Source organism: Phaethon lepturus, unplaced genomic scaffold (genome assembly GCF_000687285.1).
Source record: "Phaethon lepturus isolate BGI_N335 unplaced genomic scaffold, ASM68728v1 scaffold15363, whole genome shotgun sequence".
NCBI lineage: Eukaryota > Metazoa > Chordata > Aves > Phaethontiformes > Phaethontidae > Phaethon > Phaethon lepturus.
Window position 1 is genome coordinate 1 of NW_010528517.1, and position 27,395 is coordinate 27,395.

The 27,395-nt window shown below is 42.3% G+C and overlaps 1 protein-coding gene across 1 annotated transcript; it reads right to left on the minus strand.

The window, feature by feature from the left end:
• Positions 1–1,838: 1,838 nt before the first annotated feature.
• SDAD1 (SDA1 domain containing 1) lies at positions 1,839–17,728 on the minus strand. Its single transcript, XM_010283701.1, has 22 exons — positions 17,639–17,728; positions 17,365–17,469; positions 16,874–16,972; positions 16,596–16,706; positions 15,777–15,848; positions 15,589–15,689; positions 13,899–13,956; positions 12,925–12,999; positions 12,003–12,104; positions 11,455–11,524; positions 10,666–10,769; positions 10,003–10,060; positions 9,345–9,403; positions 8,897–8,973; positions 7,718–7,815; positions 7,227–7,303; positions 6,724–6,856; positions 6,030–6,127; positions 5,386–5,579; positions 4,790–4,874; positions 4,250–4,411; positions 1,839–1,931 (listed from the first exon to the last, which is right to left on the minus strand). The coding sequence occupies exons 1-22, from the start codon at positions 17,726–17,728 to the stop codon at positions 1,881–1,883; spliced, it is 2,079 nt and encodes a 692-aa protein (XP_010282003.1). The 3' UTR covers positions 1,839–1,880.
• Positions 17,729–27,395: the final 9,667 nt, after the last annotated feature.

The following is a 27,395-nucleotide window of genomic DNA, read 5'->3' on the forward strand; positions in this document are numbered from 1 at the left end:
CCGCGCGTCGCCTCAGAGAAGAGCGACGCGGCCGGCGCCGAGCCCGCTTCGCTCGGCCAGCATCCCCCCACAGCCCACCTGCCGCGGGGAGAGCTACGGAGCCCGCCCCCAGCCAGCTCGAGAGTGACGGGAAGTAAGAAGCAACGGAGAGAGGGAGGGAAAAACAACCCAAAAAAAGCAGGACTGTCCTCCCCAGTAGTTTAAAATCGGCACTCCCATACTCTCAGTTTTAGAAATAGGGGAAAGGAGACAACCAGACGCCTAACCGCAACGGGGAATCGCTCTCAGTATGCTGGACACCACTGCAAGGCTGTAAACAAAAGGGGGGGAAAGGGAAGAGAAACTCATCCTCAAGTTGAAGACCACAAAGAAAACCACTCTTGTTGAGTTGTCAGAAGACATTAGTTTTTGGACAGATGCACAAGAAGTGAAACTGGGCTCACTTGTTTAGGGGAAAAAAGGGAAGAGGGTGAAAGTTTGTTTTTCTGAGAGCATATTATAGTTCCCCTTTCCTCCCCTGACTGGTCTCTCTGCAGCTTCTACTCCACTCTCCATCCCCATACAGCTCGTCTGCATCCATTTATCTCTCCAGCTCCCAGCTGCATATCCTCCACCCACATAGATCATTGCTATCCTTCCAAGTGGCAATCCCTGCCTTCGCCTCAGCAGGAGCATCAAATTTGAAGGTAACATTCCAAGCTGTAGAAAGTTTCTAAATGTTCTTCTCTCTCAGCCGCCTGAAGCCTCTCTAACCTTTTTTTTTGCTTTAGGAAGCAAGAAATGACAACAAAACAAAAGAATACACAAATAGTAGCAAATAAAGTGAATACAATTGTGTATTCAATATAACATACCTCAGCTGAATGAATTCCCAGGTGGGATATCAACATTGACCTGGTTTCTTAAGAAGAAAGGAAGAAGACATCCCACCAAATGCTCTTCTATTGTACTGTGCATGTGGCACCCGATTCTGCCCCACAAGGAAATCCCTTTCAAACAGAATTTGACAAAGGGTGGTATAAAGAACTCGCTCAAGTTTCTGTTAAAACCAGCGGCAGGGTAAGGTACAAAGAACCCATTAATGGTCTCCATAGCAGCGGTCAAGGCTGAAGTAAGAGTTCAACCTTTGCAGTAAAAAAAATCCACAGGTCCATGTTACTCTCATGTATACTTCAAAAATCAGACACCAGTAAGTCACACCACAAGATGCACTGACACAGGAAAATAACATTCCTTAGTTCTCTCGTATGTGATGTTACCTTTCTATTTAAATGGCAACATGAAAAGCATCTCCTATATATTAATTTCATTCTTTTCTTAATGAACCACAGTAAAACTGTTCTTCCCCTTAACTGTTCACTTGAACTTACCTGTATTACCAGGATTTCATTTTATTATTATTAAACAGATAAAAACAGCCACTTAGAAAATGGCTTCATCTGTAAAAACACAGCTGTAAGACAGGCACAGACATTTTACAGACACACTTCATAGACTGAGCCAGAATGTTCTTTTTTCTTGCCAATCACCTAATCACGTGTTGCTTCAAGTAAAGTATTTTTACAGTAAGGTTGTATGTTTTAATACTTACAGATACAAAACTAGCTGTAAGTTATATTCGATAAAAGCTAATTGCCTTCTTGCCTACAAGCTTTGAAAAAAAATCTAAATTTTCCAAGGATTAAGGCCTCTTCCATCTGTCCCATAGATGCAATATCCAACAGCTTGGAAGCGTTCAATTTGTGATTCTGAACAGAACAGAGACAAATCCTTAAGGCATTTCAGTCCCTTTTTTACTTTGGGGTGGTGGTGTGTGGCAGTAAGCATTTCCAGGGCTATTTCTTCAAGGGTGGTTAAGTAATCTTCTCCGTTAACATTTTTTATTTCAGCAGACGTTTTCTCTTCTTCAGAAGCGCATCTCGAAGAGCCAGCTTAACATAAAACAAGAGTGGAATATTCAGGTAAGGAGAATATCAATTAAGGAGACAACAACACTATCACATCAAAACCCCTCCCCTTCAGTTTCTTCAGCCTCTGAGAAAAACACTAATTGCTTAACAGCTAAAACTGGGAGCAGTAACTGGGAGCAAATGCTAATGACCACGGTGGCAGAAATGCTGTAGTTATTTAGCTAAACTCAATAGTACAATTAAAGAATGAGTTGGGCTTCAGAAATCTAAATGTTTCAGTACATCCATTAGCAAATCCTATATAATGAAAAAGATTAGATTAACATAAACAGTTCCTCCACTGACTCATATTTAATTAGAAGAGATCAAGAAAAACCTTCAGTCCAGCTGAGATGTTAAGTAGGATTAAAAAGCATTTCTTGAAAAGAGTATTACAAAGCTTCTTTCCAAGGGGAAAAGGAAGGATGCTAGAATTTTTACAAGTGCCATATCACTCTGAAGAGATTTTGTTGCGTATTTCAGTGATGTTTTAGTTGGTAAGGGGATCTAGCTCTGGACTATAGTCAACAGTCCATTTTATTCCACCACCAAAGAGGGCAGCAGAATGCAGTATCCTACAACTACTGTCCTCCAACCCACTTTTAACAATTATTTCCAAATCACAGAAAACAGAACTGATGCTGTGGCCAAACTGTAGTGAAAGTAGTATCAAAAAAAAAAATCTTCTTTCACTGTTTAGCTGTTACATTTAAACTTGAAACATTAAATCGGGGAGTAAGGACTGAAACCGCTCAAGAAGGAGTTTTAGAAAGAGCCAAGTATAAGAATCATTGTACACCGCAGTTTCCTAGAAGGGCATGGATTGTTCGTTTGTGACATTTGTGTCTTTTGAGATCTGAGTTAATGTGGTCAGTCTTATTTGGGGGGAGGCAGGATGACAGCACATAAAAAGACTACAGAGGATACTGGTCCAAGTTTTCCTGTTTAACAGAAACACGTAAGACATGTTCTCTCTATTGAGTCTATAAAGAGTTTCTGTGTCGCTGCTCTTACAGGCAACAAATTGCAGACAAATAGACATTATCCTAATGATACCATCCTGGAAACAACTCAGAGCATTTGTAAAGGAAGCATCCAAATGCTCTCTAGCACAAGACAGAACCTAGCAAGAAAACACTAAAATTAATGCCACACAGAAACAAGGCCTCTGCATAATTGGATTATTCTCTAAGTTTTTCTTGGAACATGTTCAAAGGAGTTCAATTTTATAACAGCCTGTAAAACCCTAGACTGGCCATCTGCCAGATGAGATAAAGGGATTTTCAAAGGCAGATTTTTGTTGTTAGCCCAGACTTAGCCTGCCAAGGCGAAACACAGCAGGGCAAGGCAGTATGCCTACACCACAGCTCCAGCAACAGCTACCACACACAGCTCGGTCATCATCCCCACCTGAGGTGCATCACAGGAGCAGGGAGGCTCCCTGTCCACACTCACTCCTTGCCAGCTCATCTAAGCCCACTCACCTATGCAGGCTCCCTGCCCACTGCCTTCAGGAGCTAAGTTTCTGCTTTGTCTTTTTGATATTCCTTCAGCTGCCCCGGGGAACAGCTGCCTGCAGGAACATACAGTAACTGGACAGCCAAATGCATCTTTTTACTTTGTATAACGTTTCACAAGGCTGTGGCCAAGCTTATGGCTCAGGACACAGCAGAGCGCAGGGGCTTCGCCACTGAGAGCGGTATACTGTGAAACTACTGTGGCAGGCTAAACTGAAGCGATCTGTTTTTTCTAAGCAGTTTCAGAGAGGCAATAAATAGCATTTATGTCTGTGCTTTTAAGTACATTTGTGACAAATTATTAGATGACCTCAAGGCCAGGACAGATGAGTCTGTACTACGATGGTAAGACGAGAAAGGTCGAAGAATGACTATGGAGAGTGAAGAAACACGGTAAAAGCTTGTCCTGAAAAACAACTCTTCCATATCAGGGAAGCATTTCTTCTATCACAGGATTGGAGTCAGGATTCTAGTATGATCTTCTTGAATTTATATGAAGGAAAACAAACCACATTACCATTGCCTTCCTAACCTACACATGACTTTCCAACAGGGCTTGGTCCTCGATGCATATTAAAGAGACTGACAAAAGACCGCTACCGTCTCCGATATACCTCCTCTGGGGTAGGATTCGAGGGAAGCCACCTAGCCCACAGTCCTTTCCAGCAATTAAACCATCAAAGCCAAACAGCACCGACATAGGGCACAGGATAGACTGCACTTCATCTGCATTACAAGTTTACTGCTCAGACTGCCCCATCTATTTTCAACATCAAATATTACCTGTTTTTCCCTGAAAGAACGCTTATTTTTTGTCCGGACACTATGGCTGTATCTGATCATCATGAAATTCTTGTGCTTTTTCTTTTCTTTGTTGGAAGAGCTGGCAAATGGGTTAATCCTTGTTTTCTTTTTCACAAATTCTTTTCTGTCTGTTTTTCCAGCCTAGAATAGACAGCATAATATAATAACAGGGGGTCATTTTCCTTTCCTACAGTTAACATCAGCTGCTAAGGTGACAAGTTCCACAGCAGTAACAATAAATCCAGGTTCCGTACGACTTGCTGTGTACATTATATGCATTCTTCCATGCCGTCTCTGTCAAGTCCCAGTGAACATTGGGCGTGTTAGTATTTTCCTTGTCAGCTGTGACCAGCAAGAGGCTGTTACTCTGTTACAGCCTGGATGCAACCGCAAAAAACTACACAGAACATTTCTCAACATGCAAATGGCAGCTGGGCACCCTCCTCCTCCCGCAAGAGACACCACCACACAAACCCAAATCTAGAAAGACGGAGGATATGCAACAGGCAAGTTCCTCACCATTGCAGTTGCCAATCTGGTCTCCTTATCCGATTTAGGCTTCTTATGCAGATGTTCAATATCTCTGAGTGAAAGCAACTCTCCCCTAGACACACAAAAATCCAACAAAAAGCCATGAAACACAAAACTTCATCTGGCAATAAAAAACAACATGCCCTCCAGACCCTTTGTCTCTCCCGCATTTCCTACGCCATTTTCTTGCTGTAAACTTTCACACAAGCGCCTCTTATTCTTTCTCTCGGGCCAATCCTTATGCTTGGGACAACCCTTACAAAAGCCTCTCATCACTGTTTTTCAAGTCCTGCTTTAAGCACAAAGTTGAAAAGGAACTCTGGAAATATAACCATGCAACTACTGCTGCAACTGCTGCTCTGAACAGGGAAAACAGTCCCGTAGTTCCCACCAGCCCCTCACGTCTTTCCTCCCAGGTATAACCAAATCCCCCAGGCCAGGAGCCCTTCTAGGCTGCGTGGCTGTTCTCCACCTGTCACCAGGGGATACTGACCAGCAGCAGAGCTCTGTGCCCTGCTGCAATTAAAAGCTGCATCACTAGGTTGTAGGGAAGAGAAAGCACTCGTCAATATTTCATATCCTACCTGCCCTCCTCCTCTTCATCATCTATTTCAATATTTTTCCTCTTGGCAGCTTTGCCGGGTGCAGAATTAAGTTCTTTGGAGAGCTGGGCAAGGCGTATTTTGTGGAAGTCTTCTTGGGTTAGCAGCCTGCTTGTACTGACTGCCGCAGCTTTGGCTTTTCGTTCCTCTATGGGCATGCTGTTCACCTTCTCTGCCTTTTGAAAAAAGTGCAAAAGAAGAATCATCGTGAGCACTGCAAACCATTTCTGCACCACAATGCATGACCCTTACCTCCCAAATACCTATGTAAGGGGGCAAGGCTATAACGGGCTGTTAGGATTCTTTGTATTCAACATGTAGTATTACAAGAAGTATTTCCACTGCTTCTTATTTCAGAGCGAATAAAAGCATTCATCATGCAAATATCATAGCTTTTAAAGAACTTAGCACTGGGGCAGAATTCCTCCATCTGTCCCCCTCACCCTAAGAACATGCATACTTCAGCACAGGTGCTCAACAGTACTTCAACCTCACCGATACCGGTCAAGTTACTCCGCAGCCCTCTACAGTTAGTTATGAGCAGCCACATGGAAGTACAGAGCAAGAGTATCTGGTCTATTAACAAGACATATTTGTATTTGGGGTAGAAGACACTTAGAACTCACTACTTCTTGCTGCTCCTCATCCGAGGAGTGATGCACATCAATCCATTCGCCATCCTCATTATCTTCTTCCTCACTCAGACTAGCACTTTCCCATCCATCTGCTCAGGGGAAGAAGTGCAGTGTCACTAATACAGATTCGGTTTAACAGCTCAAGTTTGAAATCATTTCAGATTGGATCGCAAGCTCTCACTGCCTTTCATTACCTATCTGCTACAGATAGGTATTTATGCCCAGAGACTTGGTTACCAAATCGGCAAGCTGTAGGGTCTCAGAATCCCAGCCTTAGAACTACGTAGATTTTACACAGACATAAGATACTTCATACATCCGACTGCTACTTCTTAATGATTTTTACAAGACATCCACCATTGAACGGACCAGCAGCTCCCACACTTTCCCACTGGTAAGTTCAGCTACCAAATTTCATCTGCCTTGCAACCGATTCTGCACAATGTCTGTTCCTCTACTTTTCCATCCCGCAGTCTCTATCATACAAAGCAACACACAGTAACAAACTTCACGGGATAAATGGCACATACTTGAGAATAGTATCAGTGCTTCTTAAGGGACAAATACAGATATGTGCAGCACGTGACAGCAGCAAATGAAATGCATGAACCCCGCGTTTTATGGCCAAATAAAATCCTAGTGACAACGATGATAAAATACAAGCGGTAAAGAAAAAAAGGCCAACCTTCCTCTTGGGTTCCTCCCTTTTCCTTTTGACTCTCAACATCCAGTACTTCTGCTCCTGGGATATAATCTTTGGCATCCAGTTCTCCATATTCATGAATCCTGGCTTCCACAGAGGCCTCAGTAGGCTTACCCTGTAAGTTAACAAAGTACATGTTCAGCACACAAATCCATGAAAAAGAGGTGGCTGCAGGTGGAAAAGATAAACTCTGCCTGATGAAATAAGATAAGATCTTGAATTACTAAGAAGTTGAACAAACCCTAGGAAGATACTCCAGCTTCTGTAGCACAATCCTTCTGTCAATGAGTTGGATAAATTTCAACTAAGGAAATGTTAAAATACAAGAACACCACATCAAAAAGCAGGAAGGGAGCAGGCAGGGGAAGAACGCAGGCATGATCCCACCTCATTCTGAAGAGGCTACGAGACCAGTTGCCATCATAATTTTTGAGCACAGGAGCCTATGTTTATGGTGAATGCAATGCACATAAAACAACACTTACTCTGAATTTCTTCTGCAGCATCTCTGGATTCAGAGAACGGAAAAGGTGTATCAGAGTTCTTGCAGACATCATCACATCTATCCAGAAAAAAGAGATTCAGGTATAAGTACAGAAGAGCAGAATTCTGAGCAAACTGAAAGCCCACTCACATAATCAGTATTTACACCCTGATCATGCCTTTTGCTGAAGTTATAGCTCCCTCTGATTTCTTCAGTGCAGGATCCAGCTCTTCCTTAGGGCTAAATCTTTATTAGCAAGCAGTTTCCCTTCTTCATGTTGGTCAATTAATTCCCCTGCCATATCTACCCTGGACTGTTTTCTCTCCTATATGCACTCAAAATACACAGAAATGCAACAAACATACTCTAATGACACCTCTCAGCCTACATAAAAAACAATTAAGACATCTTATTATGAAGGCCGTAACAATGGAGGACCAGATGATACAGCAGAAAAGAGATTTAAAAGTCATACCCATGTAATACGCTTACTTTTATTTTTATGAGTCTTGTACTGAACGAGGTCTTGGAGCAGATCTTCCGTCATAGCTAAGGGACATCTCGCAGTGATTTCTTTTATTGCATTGATTCTAAAAAAAATTCCAAGGGAATCATTTTTTGAACACGACAGCTGGGACACACTCCCACCGGCCAGTAACTGACTGAATTATCTAGAACCTGAAGAACCTGATACAGCATTTACACAACATTTAATGTAACAGAGGAGAACATCGCAAAGAGCTCTCCGTGCCACATTTCGCCAAAACCTTCCATCTTTGGCCCATACTCTACTCTCCAGCTATTATTTTGTCTGATCCTAGGCCTCAGGATTCTGCAGCTGAAGTCTGGGTCCAAGCGGACAAGAGAAGCAGCCAAACAATCACCACGCCAAGAAAAAAAATAAAATAAATAAAATCAAGAAACGATTTTCTGGAGTCAACCATGCGCAGGCTAAGGACAGTACAACAGAAATCTGCGGATTCACACAAATTCCCTTCATGCACACACTTAGTACACTAAATACCTGGATTAAAACCCCACCTAAAGGAAAAGGAATAGCTCACAAAATATTCACATGTGTACACACAATAGTCTGGCCCTGTTGACTGCTTCGTCTTCAAGGACAGTTCAGCTCTCCCCTACATTTACTGATCATTCTTTACTCCACATACACCAGAGCTTTACAAGTACCTAACAGTTTCTCTAACAGCAACATTTAAATTTGTTGTCAAATTTCATCCAGAAAACATCCAAGCGAAGAGTCCTGAGCTATGCTGCTAGCCACTCACTGAATACATACAAATACATTAATTCACAGACAAGAGGTCTGCCCTGAAGGCAGAAATAACAACATCCAGGAAGGAAGAAACATACAAGACCAAGTGAGAAAGCAACAAAAAAACCACCCAAAAACCCCACACCATCATTAAATCCAGAAAAGTTAAGTCACAGCACTAAGTACAGAAACCCATCATTCCGGGGAATTTAAAACACTGCAAACGAAAATCAGGGAAGTTTACGCCAAGATACTCTCCTAACTTATTTTTTTTCAAGTAGATTCTTAAAAGCATAGTACAAATGACAGGAATAAGCTGCAGATGATTTATATAAAAGAAATATTTTCCCACATTCAGAGAGAGTTGTACAGTTTTTGTAAGATTCTGTACCCACCCTACGGTCATGACCTCCCCAGAATTCTTATCAGTGACGAAGTTGTTGGCAATGGTCATTAACACTGACTGGATAATCTGAAAAGAAGAAAAAAAGGTTAAATAAACTTCATGCATACTTTAATGAAACTGTAAAAATTACAACACATTATTAACAGACAATAGAGTCCTTTTTACAGAAAGATAGAGCTCAGGACTTGTCACTATCGCCTGTATACATTTTCTAGACACAAATTCTTCTAGAAATGAAGACATCAGACACAGTTTGGGTTTTTTCCCCCTTATACAAAACAATCCCTTGGACTGTAGCCAAAACTACAATAAGCTTTTAAAGACAAAGGGTCTGACCAGATTCCCTTTCTCCCCCTCCCCACGAATGCACTCCATTATATTTCCCTGCCAGCCTGCTGTCCATTTTTAACATCACCCAGCACAGGTGGAATACTGACCTCGGGTGGTACTAGCTGATGGGAAGCCTGTGCAGCGAAGAGAAGAATCTTTGTCACTTCTGGAAGAAAAGATAAGTGGGAGGAAAATGCAAAAGAATATTGCTGCATCTTACTCTGGCCAATAAACACATTCACCGAAACAGCTAACTCGACAAGCTGCTCAGTGTAAGTCTCAAAGCTGGAACTTCAGACTGAAGTTATTTGGGACAACTATTTCTCCTCTCACACCAAAGATTTATGAACACATCTGGTCTTCACCCCAGCAGCAGTGCAGGCCCTTAATAGCCAGCTAAGATGAGAAGAAATGCTCTAGAACTAGAGTGAAACAGCAGTAAAACAAAGCAGCAAAAGGCAGTCGTGCTTTGCTCAACTAGTCAGGATGCGCAAGGAACTGCAGATTCGGTAGATGCATTTCATTCCGTTGCTGGAGTTTCTCAAACGCTCAGGTAAGGGGCGTTGAATGCACACAGCTTCTGTGAGACTCCAAAGCGCTCTGCACTTCTGGCAGTCAGGGCCTTGTACTTCCTTCATCCACGCTCTCTGGACTACTACTTCCTACTACACTACTGCTACCTATTCGTTGACAGCACCGCTTCTAAGAACTGACTGTACACGTGACATAATGGACCAGCAGTGTTACCTACTAGTAGCTACTTACCTCTCTGATGGGGCTGTAGGAATCTCTGAACGAAGGGGTAGAAATTAAAAAGAAAGAGCTGCAGGAAAGAAATAAATTGTAACAAATTAGCTTCTTGTCTTTTAAGTTGAGATCACCTTCATAGGCTGATGTGCTGTAAAACAATCAAAGATTCTATATAGGTTCCTGTTAGATTGCACAGAATTCAAATTAGGGCACTCCGCTGCACAATCCCACAATATGCCACTTCCCTCTGCCTCGGGGACACAAGCTTCTCTCCCAAAACAAAAAGAGACTCCAGTAGTTTTGATCACGCTTTGAGTCTACCTGAGAGAATGCTGTTCGTGAGCAATTGCTGGACTCCTTCGAAGACCCGTTCTCCTTTGAAGACTCTCCCAGGAGCACGTAGGTCTCAAAAAAAGACACACTCACCTCTATTTGTTAGAGGCAGCTCAGCTATTCCAGACCAACAGCCTCCTCTGGCAGCACTCACTTAGCACCACACAAATCTATGCCACTGCGCCATTCCATCAGGCCCACGGGCAACTACCTGACCACGCATCTGCACTCGTCAACATACAGCAAAATTAAACCTCATTTTCCAGAGACAAAAGGCCAGAGCATGCCACCACCCAAACCAGGCTGGCTACCATCAGACCGTTATAAAATTATCAGAGTATGTACCTCGTGTATTCCAACTAGCCTAGATATTAGGTCCATGAACATCATCTTCACTTCAAATCGTTCCTTACAGTTCTCCAGCTGCTTCAGCAGTTTCTCTGCAAAGTCTAGAAGAAGCAATAATAGATTTGTGGTAGACAAGAAGTCTGTTTGGCGGGGTTTTTTTAAATACCCAGTGCCCTCGCACAGAAGAAATTAAAGGCAGCCAGAGCACTTGTCCCAGTGAGTTATTTTTCTTCTCACATGCCTAGAAGATCTAAAGCTGCACACAGGTTCAGAGAGGAAAACTAGCACAAATTCCACATCATCATAAGCACAGGGTCAGTATTTAAAGTTTTTTTTTAGACATGTTTTGAGTTCATAAGCAAAACATAATCCCCAGAGGTTCACAAGATCAGACTATAACCAAGTCAAGTGGCATTAGACAAACATCACACTAGTAACAGAAATACATTTTTGAAGGGGATAAGCCAAACAAACTATAGTAGATAAAATACTCCCCGTTCACCAAATTATGGCCTTCACGCATACAACAAAGAGGTAGAGAGCCATGTCCTGATCCACAGCAACCTGAAGCACATGATGTGATATTGCTCCTTCCTTGTCTGACCACCTACACGTTTCACTACGACAAGCACAGCAGGATCGGTCCCACTTTTTTGAAGTACTATGAAACCCTAGGATAAAGCACACTAGAGGTATCCCATTGCCTTCTCCTTGCAGAGTGGTGTCTAAGCTTCAGTGTCTGGCATTAACACATAGCTTGAAAAAAGACAACATATGCACGCTTACCTTGGGGATCATGAATCAAGTGGATAGCAGAGAAGTTGAACACCTCTGGCTTGCTCTTCTTCTTCTGTTTCTGCATGGCAAAAAGAGTAAAAGAGACTTTCTTTTCTTTCCATGTATAAGCTGCAACTGCTTCGATTTCAGGCTGCTGTTAACAGCTGCTATTTACCATTCTTCTCTTCAAGACGAGGCTCTTGGATTTTAACAAGTAAGCTATCACTCTTTTCAACTGCATAGGGTTTTCTGCCACCTGACCCAAGAGGCAAGAGGAACTGCCATAAAAAGTTACTTATCAAGACACCACATTGCTTTAAAGTAGGGGACCACACAAAGGGTAGCCAGAGGAAAACTAATCCTCAATTTAGCCTCTAAAACTGTTTTGAAACAGCTCTCTTGCAGGCAAACATGGCATATGCCAGGCCAATGGATGCTAGAGGACCTTTACCAAAAGAGATGACAAAAGGTAGCTAATTCGACAGGGGCAACAACAAGATTTCCACACCTGAAGGATTAGACTAAAATGCTGGCAAGTCAGACACCGCTCTCCTTACCTTGAGAACCTTCATCGCTTTTTCCAGTTTCTTCTTGCGCTTGGTGGTTTTCTTGTTAGTTGCATAGCGCAACATCAGATCTCTTGCTGTGGGAACATCATCCTAGAGAAGGAACGCAAAGAAAACAAGACTCGGGTGACATCAAGCTTCAAATGGGAATCAGAGAAACAAGAAGTATCAAAATTTTTCAGGATCACGTACTATATTCGAAAACTCTCCCTCTTCCTAAATTTCATCATACAGAAATACTAGCACCTAAAATCGCGATTCCATAAAAGTAGCCACATACATACATGCCAGAGGGGCATGCAAACACAAACACTTAACAGTGCATCAACACAGTAGTTTTTACAGCTGGTTAATTGGAGCATATTGTTCAGTCACAGACAAACAACAATGTCCTGTACAAGAAGGTTCTAAACTGAAATCCTGTTATATTATCAGTCTTCTCAACCTAAGTGAATTATGTTCGTTTGTACATAAACAGGAAGCATAGCACAAAGGAGAAAACAGAGGACAAAATGGACAGCTAAAAAATTAAACCAGCTTCCAATACACCAGGTGAAAGCCTCTTCCCACAACTCTACGTTACACATCCAGCAAGTCATGTCTTCACAAACCAGACTGACCAGCCCCTGCTTAGGTCTTCAAATTGAATTTGCTTCCTTCACAAGGAGAAGCAGCAAGCAAAGGAGCTCTTAACATTAGTCTTTAGACAGACAGCAAAGGCATCCTGCTACCAGTTGGGGCCAGCCATGAAAAACACTCAACTGTTTTGTGAAGCGTAGAAACATCTGCTAGAAACAAGATGGAAAGCCACGTAACACAGAAGCAGACAGACTGGCACAGCCAGGGTCACTAGGATGACAGACACATCCAAGTTTGAAGAACGGAGAGGAGAAGATTTAATCACAACACCCACCTCAGATTCTGAGTCACTGTCTTGTTTCTCATCTTCATCTCTCCCAAGAAAGAACTTCAAACTAGCAACTAATACCTGGAAAGCAAAGTAAGTTTATGTAGGACAGGACAAACTGACAAGAGTATTTACAATAGCCCTACATCTACTTCTTAGGCTACGCAAAGACTCTCCCCATTTTTTTATAGGCATTATATGAACAGAAAGCAAAACAAATCACAGACTGAAAGCTGCAGGTGTTTTAGACACAGAGTCAATTTTTGCCTCCCATCCTCAGAGGCACACAAAGAATCAAAAAGCATCTGGGCTTCCACAATGCCTGGAGCAAATTCAAAGACGCAAATTTTCTCCCTATCGTTCTGCAAAGCAATTTCAATCTCATTGCTCCACGCCAACACTATCAGCAACTCCTGCACAGCTGATACCCGAGACAGGGCTCACTACTCCAAACTTTTATTAATTTATATGGGTTTGTTGGAGGGGTGTTTTCTGTTAGTTTTGGTTGGATGGTTTTTGTTGAGTGGAACAGCTTTTGGACCTTCCTAGTGGAAGAACTTCTCTCAAACCATAATACAAGTTTTTAAAACCTCAAGCATTGACACAAATGACAGAAGGCCTAAGATACACTCAAGCCCCAGGCAGGATAGCCGCTCTCTTGACAATTAACAAATGAAAGCCTTACAGTGCTGATAACGGAGCAATATTCTGATAGTCTATTCTAAGCAGCAGCGATTAGTACGCGTACCCTCCCCACACCAGCTTGCACTTGTTATAAGGTAAGTTTCCAAGTCTCTTGCTCTGTACCTAAGAAGCAAATGCCACCTTCTCCCACAACACAAGCAGCATTTTGAAAATAAAACAAGCAGAAGGCAAATCATCAGTGAAGCTTGTTAGCAATTACAAAATGAAAAGCTGCATCCACAGGAAAAAGGTAGCTTAGCTAACATCCAGTTTCACCAAGTGATTTCTGTTCTCACCTTCGTCACTTTTGAAAAGCAGGCAGTTGTGATAACATTTACTGTTTTGGCATCGTTCCTGCAATAAAACAAAACATCACCTTTTACTTACAGTTTGGAAATTTCAAGCTACTCTCAGAAAATTAAGTCTCATGAAACATGACTCCTACCAAGCAGGAAGCTTCACTAGAATCAAGTCTCACAATGCTTCAAACAGATTTGCAAACAAACAAGTTAAGCTTCTGTCATTTTCTGTTATTCTTCTAACATCACAATAGATGCCTCGAAATAAACAGACACACTTGCATTCCATCTAGTTCATGCTGTGACTGAAGGGATAGAAGGAATAGGATCCAGTAAATGGAAGACAGATTACCACTTTTTCCACTGGTTAAAAAAAAAATCCATGCAGAATTCTAACCAGTATTAGAAAAGCAGCTGTATAGTTTTGACATTAAGCACACTCCAAAAAAAGGGTTTATAAGAAAAGAAGCTGCAGAAATTAATTTGATTTTATACCAAGTCTCATGTACTTACAAACCTACTTTTCAATACTGCAAAAGTCTTATCCTTTCAGCAACACTAATGTTTTTTCCAGTGCCTGTGCTTTTAGGGAAAATAGTCCTCAACCCACTACTGTGGACAATAAGTCTTACAAAACTGCTGTGAATTTTTTAATTTGTGCCATGGAATAGACAGTATTTCCTTGAACACTACACATGGAAATTCTTACGCTCAAATAGACCCCAGCACCACGTCCTGTCTGCCAGCTGTGGTTTCTCGGCAATGCACTGACAAAGCATTGTTGCCGTGCACGCTCTAGAGGAACTCATGCATGTATCACCAAGAAATCCAAGTAAGAAATGGAAGAACTGCACCGTTAGTGCTCTGCCACTACTAATCCATTTTGCAGTTACACAAGAAGCAGCAGGCACACTGCTCACCAGCAGTATCACTTGCTGCATTTGCACGCTTCATTTCTGTTCAAGAACCAGCAAGAGCAAAGGCGTTACAAACTGAAGGGATTAAAAGTCTTGCACGTGTTTGTACAGTCAAAAAGCCAGCAGTCGTGAAGAGACTAACAACTTCCACAACTTACCACGGGGTAACATCTGCTCTGGCATTTTGTCACACAACATAAAAGATTCAGCAATGCATCAGGTACAAGACAGCAACAGACAGTACTCTGTGTGCTTCTACTCCTTTCAATTCTTACCTAAGGAACAATCTTTCAAGCTGCTCTGTGCTAAAAATAGCAGCTACATTATAGCTTCACAAAAAAAACCCCAAAAATCAAAGCCCCCATTAGATCAATCATCTAGAATTAACTTAGACTTAAGAACACAAACATAATACCTCTTTCCACTGTACACCACAAGCTGTACGCTAATATTAGCAGCTTTTACGTGCAAGAGCTCAAAAAAGCGAGCTGCACATAGCTTCGGTTTCGAATGCAATACACACAATTTACACACCGTTTTCAGCTAAAACGTCAAATACTCAACCTAAGTAACTCTGAGGCTTCACGCAAAACAGTATTTCTTCACGGCTAAATTCCATTCCAGAAAATACAATCCCACCAGAACACAATTAAGATAAATATATTTAAGTCACTGCCCCCTGCATTACATACTGCACTACATGCCGCAAGTGATGTCAGGATGGCTGCCCCACAATAAACGGTGAATCAATACGAGCCTGCCACACCTACCAAATATTCCTTCTGTAAAGTTCAATCATCACGTCCAGAGATATCTTGGCAGCAGTGGGATTGCTGTCTCTCAACATAGTGTACATGAAGTTCTGCAGTGTCTAGGAAAAAAGTTTGGAAACATTTATTATTACGAGTCTTTCACAATATCAAGGGGTTAAATTGAAGCTGAAAGCTCAAGTACTTACTGTGTTTACTTTATTGTTTTTGTGTTTAGCATTGACATTCTTGATGTCCGACACGATGTGAGTATACAAAGTCTGTAAAGGGAGAGATCAAAGGGAGTAAACTACACAATTCACACAGAGAACATTGCAGATACACTACTATTCTCCCAAAGTCTCTAAGTACTAAAATGAGAGTCCGAACTGATCACCACTGAGAATATTGTTTTCTCTTTTAAGTTACAGTTGTTATCCTGCCAAGTCTCATATATGCTTTATTTTCATATATTCAAAAAGCGTACTTAGTTTACAGTATAATAAGACAGGAAAGCGAACAGCATGAAGTATCACTTAAAAAAAAAAAATCCCACCCCTGCTTCATTCAGTCGTGTTCTAACAGCCACGTTAGTAATTCTGGAGGCAGAAAGCAAGTATTTTCACTCTTACAGCAGAAAACTTGAAATACAACTGTAACAAGCAGCTGTTTTCATTTTAGTTGTTTTACTCAGGAGTTGTCAGAAAGGCAAGCAAGGCCTGCTCTGACAGCAACATGTCTATGCTTTTCACCTGCAGACACATCCAAGCTGTTCGATTCCAAAGGCAGGAACAGGCCTGCAGCAGCCTGGTGAAGATGTTTACAGCAGCACACCTCACTACTAAGCGAACGCAGAGATCGATTTGTGCCTCTGGCACTGCCAATCGCTGAAAAAGCAGAGCTATTTTAAACTTCATTCCTTTGTTACCAAGGGAAGGAGAAGATCTGCCTGCCAGCACTGCATTACTTCTGGCAAGTTGGTCAAAACCCAGTGGAAATTAAGACCGGTTTTTCTAAGCACAGCTTACTTTTCGTAAAAGTTTATCGTGACACCGCAGCAGTTGAAAGAAGAGCTCCAGCAAACTTGTTGGATTTATTAGATTCTTGTTTCTTAACAAGATCAAAGCCTTACAGAACGTCTGTAAGAAAGAAACAGGGAATGAGAACCAAAACTTCGTAACATCCCCCAATTTCCAGCTTTATTCAAAAATTAAAAAGCAACCCTTAAGCTCTCGTCTCACACGGAACGGCAGACTGTAACCACAGGTCACGGTCGGCCCAAAAGGCCTTTCGGTGTAGGTCTTACCATGCGGAGGTCTGCATCCAGCACCGTATGGTGGTAGGACAGCAGCTCCTTCAGCTGCTGGGGAAAGCTGGCCATGTGTTCCGGGTAGCATTGGGCAACCTGGGTAGAGAGAGACCCAGCTGGAACCTCCGGTGAAAACCTCAGGTCACCTCATCACCCCGGGAAGGTGTGAGATACTGTAAGCAACCAGTAAAATTATCACTGAATACCAACAATTTAGCAGACATAGAAGTAAGTTATTGCCAACAGCCAGATCGAAAAGGTACGCTGCAATTAACACATCCTTTTAAAAAATTGTACCCAACACTCAAAAGACAGACTTACATTACCGGAAACGCACAATAGTGCTGCGGAAATCTTGGTCAACGCGCAGCTTTACCTAAGCTCGGTCAGGGCTGCAGCAGCAGGAGGCACAGGACGCTTCGCCACAGCCACTGAGCTCGGGGCACAGGCGCTGCTTGCAGCTGCCGGCGGGAAGGGCCGCGGCTTACCTGGGCCAGGAACATCACCAGTTCGGCCAGCTCCTTACTGGGCTTGTCCGGCTGGAAGGTGAAAATCTCCACATGGGACTGATAGTGGTGGTACTGCTGGAGGAACTGAGGACAGAGAGGACGGCGGCTGCCGAGGGGGACGAGCACCTGCCAGCCCCCCTCCCCAGCCCCACGGCCTGCCTCAGCTTCCCGGAGCCCCTCACGCCCGGTACAACCTCCCTCCTCGCCCCGCTCCTCCTGCTGCCGACCCCGTCCCGGCCGTCCGGCTCCGAACCTCTTCGGTGTAGGAGGTGGGGTCCCGCTTGATGAGGTTCTGCAGCTGGGGCAGGTTGCTGGGCAGCTTGTTTCCCTGACGGCCCGACATGGTGGAACCGTCGCCGTCACCGCCTTCCCTGCCCGCAACACGTGAGCTACCAGCTGGGCGCCGCCATCTTGGCCCACCCCCGACGAGCGCCGCCAAGGGACAAACTTCTGCGAGAGGCACGTCCCGCGCGCAGCGCTCCCTGCGAGCGCAGGCGAGAGTAGCCGGGAAAGCCGCTTCTTGCCGACATCTCTTCTCGTTACTGACAAAGGCTTTGGGCAACCTGTCAAAGTTAAACACAATACGAGTCAAATTTAGTGAACGTAGCTTCCTCCTCTGCAGTTTTCCGATTGCTCTCCCTGGCTCGCTTGCATGATGTCACTCCAACTCAGTGACCCTGCACTCGCCCTGGCCAGATCGCATAACTTAATTTGGTGGGAAAAGTGCTAAACGCTGCCAGCAGTGCAGCAACACTGCTGAGGAACTGGATCTGGTCCTTAATAGGTTTATTGCACGTGAAAGGTGCCACAAATAGATTTACAGAATCGTAAAATCACAGAATTGTTTGTATTGGAAGGGACCTTCAAAGGCCATCTAGTCCAGCCCCCCTGCAGGGAGCAGGGACATCGTCAACTGGATCAGGGTGCTCAGAGCCCCGTCCAACCTGACCTAGAATGTTTCCAGGGATGGGGCAGCTACCATCTCTCTGGGCAACCTGGGCCAGGGTTTCACCACCCTCGTTGTGAAACATTTCTGTCTTGCATCTAGTCTAAATATGCCATCTCTTTATCTTAAAACCATTATTCCTTGTCCTATTGCTCTAGGCCCTGCTAAAAACTCTGTCCCTGTCTTTGTTCTAAACCCCCTTTAAGCCCTGGCAGGCTGCAATAAGGTCTCCCTGGAGCCTTCTCTTCTCCAGGCTGAACAACCGCAACCCTCTCAGCCTGTCCTCATGGAAGAGCAGCTCCATTATTGACAAGACTTAAGTATGCAAGGCAAAGAACACCATCAGCACTGTTTGCCCACTCCCTGCACTTCAAAGAGTGCAGTGTTTTGACTCATGCAGCCGTGAGGACCATGAAGCATGGCCTATCCACTGCAACCACTGCTATGTCCAGGGCAATGGGTGTGCCACAGCCTGGGGAGGTGTGTGCTCCTGCTACGACCTCCAGCTGGAGTGCCCAGGGGTCTTGCATCGTAGAGATCAAACCAAAGAAAGTAAGTCCTGTGGTAGGTATTGGCAGGTTATTTTCACCATATCAGTCATTAGATATGGAAGCTTGGGGCTCCAACTCTGTAACAAATTCCTGACTAAATAACTACTTAATGACAAAACACAAAGTCCTGTTAATGTTTTATTGCTTTTAACACAGCTAAATCCCAGTAGCTTTCAAAGCCCAGCCTTTGGACTTTCTTTTTTCTAAACCAAATACCATGTTCAACACTTCTTATGCAATCTATGCAATGGAAGAGGTAATGTCTATACTCACATCATCTCAACGTGTTCACAGGTAGTGCTGCTGAGAAGCAGGCCATTTTTTAATAAAACCTTCAGGTGGACAAAGTTGGAGCCTTTTGGGATGCAGAGGCACTCTTCTCCCCGGGAACAGAAGTTTTTCATGACAACATGACAAATACCACACTTGTTTAAAACATAAGTTGTGGTTTAAAATTATAGCTCCTTTGTCAGACAAACTACTTTTTAAAGAAATATCTCACCCTGCTATCAGCTCTGCATTTCTGTGTCTTCTTACAGAAACAATTGCATTTATTTACACTTCACACACTGGCCAAGCAATCAATTATATATGAGAGAAGAGGTGGGGTGAGGAACTAATAACACCCAATAAATGGGGGTGAGGAGGTATGCACCTCCTTAACCTGATTTCTTGCTCTAGGAGTTGTTCCTTGAAACCACAGCTTTAGACCCAGTAATGAAGTGTTAATTCTTCATTTATGTGTCTGTCTTCAACCAAACTTTACAGCTCTATAAAATATCATAAGTAAATACAAATCAGTCTTGATCAGTGCTAAAAATACATTAAATTCTCTTCTCTTACCTTGAATTACAATGAAAATCACAAGCATGGAGCAGAAAACAGTAATAAATATTTTATTTATAATGGCCAGAATAAAAGATTTTCAGTAGTGTTCTTAAACACCTTCCAGAGTCAGGAAAAATCTTAAGGAGATATTTCCCACAATATATTTATACTCCAATTTTTTTTTCCCTACTCCATACTTATTGGTCTGAGGTAACATACTACCAGCCAAACAGAGGAGGGACATCACAGTCTAAGGAGAAATCCTAGTAGACACCTGACATCATGGATTCCCTTTTCAATGAAGCTGCTCACTTGTGATAAGAAAAAAAAAACCACCAAACAGAAGCCACCAGGCTTAAGTTTCACTTTCCATACTGCTTAGGAAAGGATCAATTTACATTGTCTGCTCAAGCAGCGAGCAAAGCTGTGCAGAGGGACTTTGGGAAGAAATTAGCCCAAAGGCCATATTCCAAGTAAATTCCAAAGTAATCACTGCCAAAGGATGAGGAGCAAAAAGAAATAAGAACTGTTTAGTCAGCTCTTCTCTTCTAAATTTGAGTACTTGCTCTCATTTGGTGTTGAAATATACTGAAGATTAAGAAGCGGCGTGTTTAAGTACTAAGCACGCACACACAGAGTCCATGCTCACCGCTAACAATTCAGCTGCAGTTTAAAAACCCAAGCCAGGGTCACGCTCCTCCATAGGCTCGGTAGTGCCTTTGCAGATCAGAGAGTGCTTTGTCTACGGCGACATAAGCCATACTTGGGCAGCGGGCTGCCGGGGGAAGAGGTTCACCCAGCCATTGGCATGAGTCACTACCTCTTCTCTTCAAGCAACGGCCTAACAACACTGGCACGGGGTTCCTGTGAAAGCAGAACTTGTTGCTACCTCTCAAAAAAAGCTGGCTTTTAAAGGCTTTTCTAGCTATACACTTACTCCACTTTACCGACAGTTGGCTAAATAAAACTGAGAACGTCACGTACTTGATCCTGGTAAAACTGATCACTTATGATGGAAATTATGCTATCGTTATGAAATATTTTACATCAAGCTCCAATAAACTATTTAAGCACATATCTGTTTCAAGGCAATCAGCAGTTTTACTGATCATATCTCTGTCACAGAGGAAGCAACACCTGTGCTCTTGCTAACTCCTTGATAGGAGGCAGCAGCTCTTCTCTTAAATGAACTCCTTGACAGAAAGAAAGCTGGACAGAGGCTGCCAAGAGATCAGCACTGCACAGCCTCCCCAGCACAAGAGGGTCTTGGCTTGTTCCTCACAAGCACAACGAAGCTCGCATGCTGATCTTCCTTCCCACCAGGAGGGGTTAAACCACATTCACCCTGGTGCTGTCGGTGACAACAGCATTGACAAACCTGGCTGTCTAGACAGCCTGAAACAGCAGGTGAGGTACATCTAATCTTTTCATTTAAGATGCAACATCCTTGCTTCACCCATGTTAAGGCTAGACATGCACAGCAGGAACTTCTGCTAGTTACAGGGCAAGGCTTTGGGCAGCAGCATGCAGCAACGCCCAAGAAATCAGGATGTTTCTCCACATGCAGCACATTCCCTGGGAAAAGATGGGAGGATTTGGGCAAGGGGCTAACCCATGGGGCCAGCTCAGATTGACCAGATGTGAGTGAGGTCAGTCCCTGTATCAATAGAGCAAGGACACCCATTTTTCTGCATGAACAGTGCTCAACATTTGTTAGAACTCAGGACAGCTGATGAGAGCTACACACCCTGATTAATTTAATCCAACACAGAGCAACAGGAGAAAGATCTGAAAATGCATGTGTTACCAAGCACTACTTATCCCCCACAGACCTCTCCTTTTCCTCTTCATCTGCCTGCCCCATAACACATGGGCAATGACACTCAGCCACCCTTGCTCCAGCAAAGGCAGTTGAAAACCCATGGCTCACGCTTGCACTCTTCCTCCCTCCCCAGCTATTCACCATCTAATTAACAGCTGCAGGTCATTTTCCTCAGGCCCTTATGATGCAGGGTAAAGGAGAACAGATTCAGGCACCGCTGACATTGCAGGTACCGGGAGACTCTTAGTACAGAAAATAAAGTACAGCCTCAGCATTTGGTCAGAAAACTGTGCAGAGCTGATGGGATAAGTTGTGCTCACTTGCTGCTGGCAGGGACACTGTAGCCCTGTAATGGTAGTCTAATATCTCTTTTGGCCCCTCAAAGTCCTAGCACAAAAAACCCACATAACAGAAATTCCATCCTTTCTTTTCAGCATCCCTTTACAGGGAAATTGAGAAATTTTCACCTATTTCGGGTACGGACACTTCCTAGAGCACAGCCTAAGCCTGAAGGGCTGGCTGCTGCCACCAGTACCAGTCAGTATGACCTTAACTATCCAGTCAGCAGCAAGCCCTTCATGAATATTTTCATTTTCATGACTGCCTACTGCTGCCCCATGCAGAGGTCCCTATGTGGCAACATCCAGAACCTGAGGTTAAGGAGCTTAATCCTCTAGAGCATAAAGGAAAATAGTTTTTCTTGTCACCTGCTCTTCTTCCCAAACAGTTTGATGGAGCTGATTTAAAAAGGGACAGTCTAAGCCAGGACAATAGGTTATACTGTATCTCAGTTGTGCTAATTAGAGCATAAAAAACACAGCATCCTGTAAATGCTTGCACAGCTGTAAAAAAATTGGTTTTTGCTTCAGCTGGAGTCTGAAATGACTGCAAAGCTAAGAGCAGAACCTGTATGTGAGTTGTAACCAACTCACCAAAGTAAAACCAAGCTTTGTGCTGCCCAAAAAGGACACTGAAATACTTCATATACAACACATCTTACCACTTATCAATTAGCTTCTTTACTAGCATCTGGGCATGTTTAGCTTTTTCTTTCAGGCATCTTTGCTCTACTGAAGACTTCAGCATAGCACTCAAGTGAACAGACCAAATAAGTTCTTTGATCCTGCACTTCCACTAGTAAATGCTCAGCACTACAGCCTTGACTCATATCTCATAAAGGATCAAGTCTTTGTAAAAGCAAAGTAGAACTACACAGCTGTTCCATAAAATAACAATCAGAAAACCAGGTAAATTTTCAACAGCTCTAACACAGAGATCACTGACTTACTACAGTGAAACACTTTCAGTCAAGTTGAAGGCCAGTTGTATTACAACCAACAACGTAAGAAACTACCTTTATCATATTACCTTAAAACACTCCTAAGACAGACTACAATTTTTTTCTAGTAGATCTGTAGAACAGCATTATAGCTTTTGTTTCTACAGAAGTAAAAACTTCTGTATAGGACTAACAGACCTAAAAACGTAAAGCTGTATTTTTTTAGTTGGAAATCAACACATAGATTTACAATACCTATCAAGAAGCTTCCTTGAAAACTTACTATTTACATCAGCTATTTTAAATATTAATAGTTATTCTTAAACAGCTAACATAGAAAACTTTTTATGATGCCTTAAATAAAACATAACTTTACAACCCTTTTAAAAGAACTTTTGTTAAATGAAATAGAACTGCTAAATTGTTATAATATTTAATATTCCTTCACCATAACTTCACAATAACAAAAGCCCTAAAATACTTTCTATATACTTACATTACCTTTCAATCAACAAAAAAGCAAAGCATAAACTTCAGTGTTCACACTGAAGCAAAACTAGCAGTTTTTCTACTGTTTTCCAGGTTGTTTCAAAGAAAAAAAAAACCCTAAACCATAACAGAGCCCCCAGTGTGAGTATTTATAACCTAAGCCCATTCCCTCCTTCATACTCATTGGTCTGATTTGAATAAACTAATCAAGCCAGGAATGCTTAAATTCAAGGGGGGGGCGGGGCACAAATTGGCTCTTTTTGTTTCTTGGTGGCTTTTTTCTCCTAGAAAATCTAAGTGGATTTTGTAAGAAATAAAACATAAGTTTTTGTTTTTATGGTGTGTTTATGGGAGTAAGCTATGAAGCCAATCATATATTCACTGTGAGTAGGTTTACTTAATAAAGATGATAGAGGATTTTTCTGAAAGACTCACATGTTAGTACTAGAGAGTGAAAAAGTAATTGATCTTCTTTGTTTTCAGAGCTGTATATCCAATTATTAGTCTCTAAGGGTTTTTTTTGAATCATTATGAGCTAATTTTTTGGGGTTTAGATCTAATACAGGGTGAACAAGCATTTTTGAAAGAATATGTTTATATTAACCTTCTAAGTTTGAGTGTAACTGTTGTTGAATTCTAGAGAACAAGCTTGGGGTTTTTTTAAACTATTTTGAAGTATGGAATAATATCTAAAAACCATATTGTAAGCATTTTTTGTGTGAGAAAATTTTAACACTTTTTCTTGTTGTGCGTAGTTGATGCATGGTTTAAATATGTCCTAAAAAAAATTCTAAACACTTCAAACAGTGTTTTCTGTTCTTATTATAAATGAGGAAATTGTATTCTATTGGAAACTAAAGCAAAGAAGGAAAGATGTTACCTAGGTCACTATTAAGGCATTAAGATATTTCTCTGCAGATTGCTTTTTATTAATTGGTTTAATGAATTAAGCAGTGTTGGGGGTTGCAGTGTTCATGGATGGAGTAAAAGTCCATGTGATTTTAGGCTGGGAATTTGGACAAGAACAGCTGTTGGTTCTGTTTTGCCCAGACAGAGATTTCTCTCTGTTTTACCAGGTTACCTAGATGAGCTGGTATCTGTGTAGCGAGTGCTTGTTCTGGTTCTTGTATTCAAACAAGCCCTGAAGCTGTATGGCTCCATTTGAAAGGAGCAGTGCCTGAGAGCTCTTAGAGTGGGGAAAAGCACTTCTGTGTTGAAGTGCAACTGGGAAAGGAGAAAAATGCGACTTCCCTTGCTGCAGTCAGCCCCCGTCTCTTTCTGTCAAGAGCTGTAGAGTTTTCACAAAGACTGGGAGGTTTTACTTGAATTCATGTAGTGTATGATTTGGCTCACATTTCATTAGATTCTGTGTAATTTCATGGCCTTCAGTTGCTGCAGGCAATTAATCTTCCTGGACTTAATTCTTGCATCTTTGTAATTGAGAAGAGGGTCCGTGCTCTTGAAAAAAACGAAGCTGGCCTCAAAACACAACTCCAATATTTGTTTCTGCGTTATGTTACAGACTCATAAATTATTTGCAGACTGAGACATAGTAACTGTGTCTTGTTGTTCAACAAAGTATGGTGATGTTAGAGCCACAGCCTTGAAAACTGCTCAGTTACTTGCAGCTCTGGTGAGAGAACAGCAATCCCACTTGATTGTGCCAATGTCAATCAATCTATGTGGCACGAGTGAGTTTTCAGTCTTAGCTTTGCATGCTGTGGCATTATCCTTCTCGCAGCACAAATGTGTCGCTGTTGTGAATCACCTGAAGGGAGTAAGTTTTTTGCAAATTGATTTTTCAAGGTCAAAACCAGTATGTCCTGAATAGTAACCAAATAGCAAAGGCTTGTTTGAGAAACTGGTTTTCTAATGCTTGCTTACATATCCCCAAAAGTATTGTCTTTGATGCCCCAAAAGTATTGTCTTTGATGCCCCAAAAGTATTGTCTTTGAAGCAATAGCTTTCAGTGTATTATGAGGACTAGAGTAAAAGTGGAAAACAATTCCAACTTCTCCTTCTCAGGCTATACTTCATAGATGAGTTCTTTACAAAACCAAAATCTCTGACAAAAACTAGCCAATGGCAGTGTAAATAGCACTAAAGTGACAGGTTTCTAAGCTGTAGTCAAGCAATTGCAAATCCTTTCTGTTTTCAGTGGCTTTCTACACCTGTCAAGCCCTTCTTTGTGCAATATAAACATGACGTCAGTGTCCACCTTCAGCCCTGCAGCAGGGTAGGAAAAGCTTGCTAAGCCTCCATCCTGAGTACTATGTCTGGTAATGCCTTGAGCAGTTTTATTCAGTCTTGGATCTGTGATGTTAATTTAGATTCATTAATTGCCAAAAGAGTGAAAAAGATAGTCTCTTAGGTTTTTATTCCATCCCAGCCCCAGGGTATCAAAGCTGCCGCAAAATGCGGGAAAGATTTCTCCAATACATTGAAACAAAGGTCTGAGACAAGGAAGAAGTTTTAACATGTAAAATCAATCAAATGTGAGTTTGTAAATTTCCTTTTGTATGCAAGGATTTTTTAAGAGAAACTGCTGTGGAAACTTCTTTTATCTTAACCAAGTAACTGGCAGGAACTGATGAGAACCAGTACAATGTTGAAATACAAGCTCAGCAAGTAGATAAGAAAAGAGTTCCTCTGGAGGACAGGCAAGTTAAGGGGACCGAGTACTGCAAAAAACCACCAGAGACCACCAGGGGACCAGCGGCTCATTTCACGGCGCGTGCGTCAGCGACATGTGAGTATGTTAAACATTCCTCGGAAATGTCACGAATATGCGAACAATTGCAACGAACATGAACGTACGTACTCGATAGAATTCAGATGCTGGTAACACGAGGCACGCGTATTAGGAGGAGATATCCCCCACGCGTCCGGTGCTGTAATAAAGATGTCTGCTTAGTAACACTTTGATGTTACTAAGTTTGAATTTCTTAAATTTGAATTTCTGTGAATCAGTACACTTTCTGGAGGTTAGGAACGCTCACCAGATATACAAGCTGTTTTACACAGGACCAATGCTAACTAATAGCCTTTGCTACAAGGAGGCCATTGAATATGGACTTGCTCTGTTGAAAAGGCTGAGAATTCAGCTCAAAAAACATTAGGAGGCTGTTGAGAGCACAGGGGAGCCAGGGTTAACATTCCCCTGCCGGTCCTGATTAAATTAGAGCTGCCCTTTTTAAACTGTTTGCTTGGTGTGAGAAACACTGTTATATGGTAAAAGCCACCGACTCTTAACCGTCGAGTAGCAAGCTAGCCCCGCTGACAAACACTCAGGATGTATTTGTGATTTAATTTTTCTCCTGTTTTAAAAAAGCTATTAGTGCCCAGGAGTGACAGCTGTCAAAACTGTGCTGTATGTTATTCCTAAACTCTGCTATCAGCCTAATGGGTAAGAGAATCCCCAGGGGTCTTGTGCCTAATGGAAACGGCATCAGCGTGTCTCTTTGGATTGCGCTCTGTATTTACTGAGTCTAGATACTTGATTACAAATCTGCCTTTTGGTCTGGCTGCTGCTGTTGAGAGTGATAATACTTCAGTTGGAAAAGAATCCCATGTCTAATTCTATCTAAACTAAACATATAATGCAAGTTAGCATGATTTGTTAGAATGAGGGGTAGTAAAAGCATGTGTTGTAAATTCGGATTCAGGATGAGAAACTCACTCGTAACTACCATTAGACTTAGTTTTCAGGTTTTGAGACGGGTTTGAGATTGAACAGTTGAAAGATTTGAACACAGTGTATTGGGGCCTTATATGTGCTTAATAAACAAATCTTATTTTTGAGAACTGTCTTGTTTCTAGATGTCAGTTGTCAGTCAGGGTTTGAGGGTCAATGAATTTCCAAGGTTTTGGTACACTTGTGGGTGTCTTAACAATTACAAGAGTCTGGAGGATCTGAGGAGCAAAGCAAAGCTTTTTTTTAACCTTGAGCTTACAATGCTTTGAAGTAGTATTGCACACTTGCCTTCTCTGACTGGAAAAGCATGAAAGAATTTCTTGGTACCTATGTCTATCATACTCAGTTGTTCGTTAGACTTGTTCCTCTGGCATCTTTTTGAAAATTTTTCAGTATTCCTG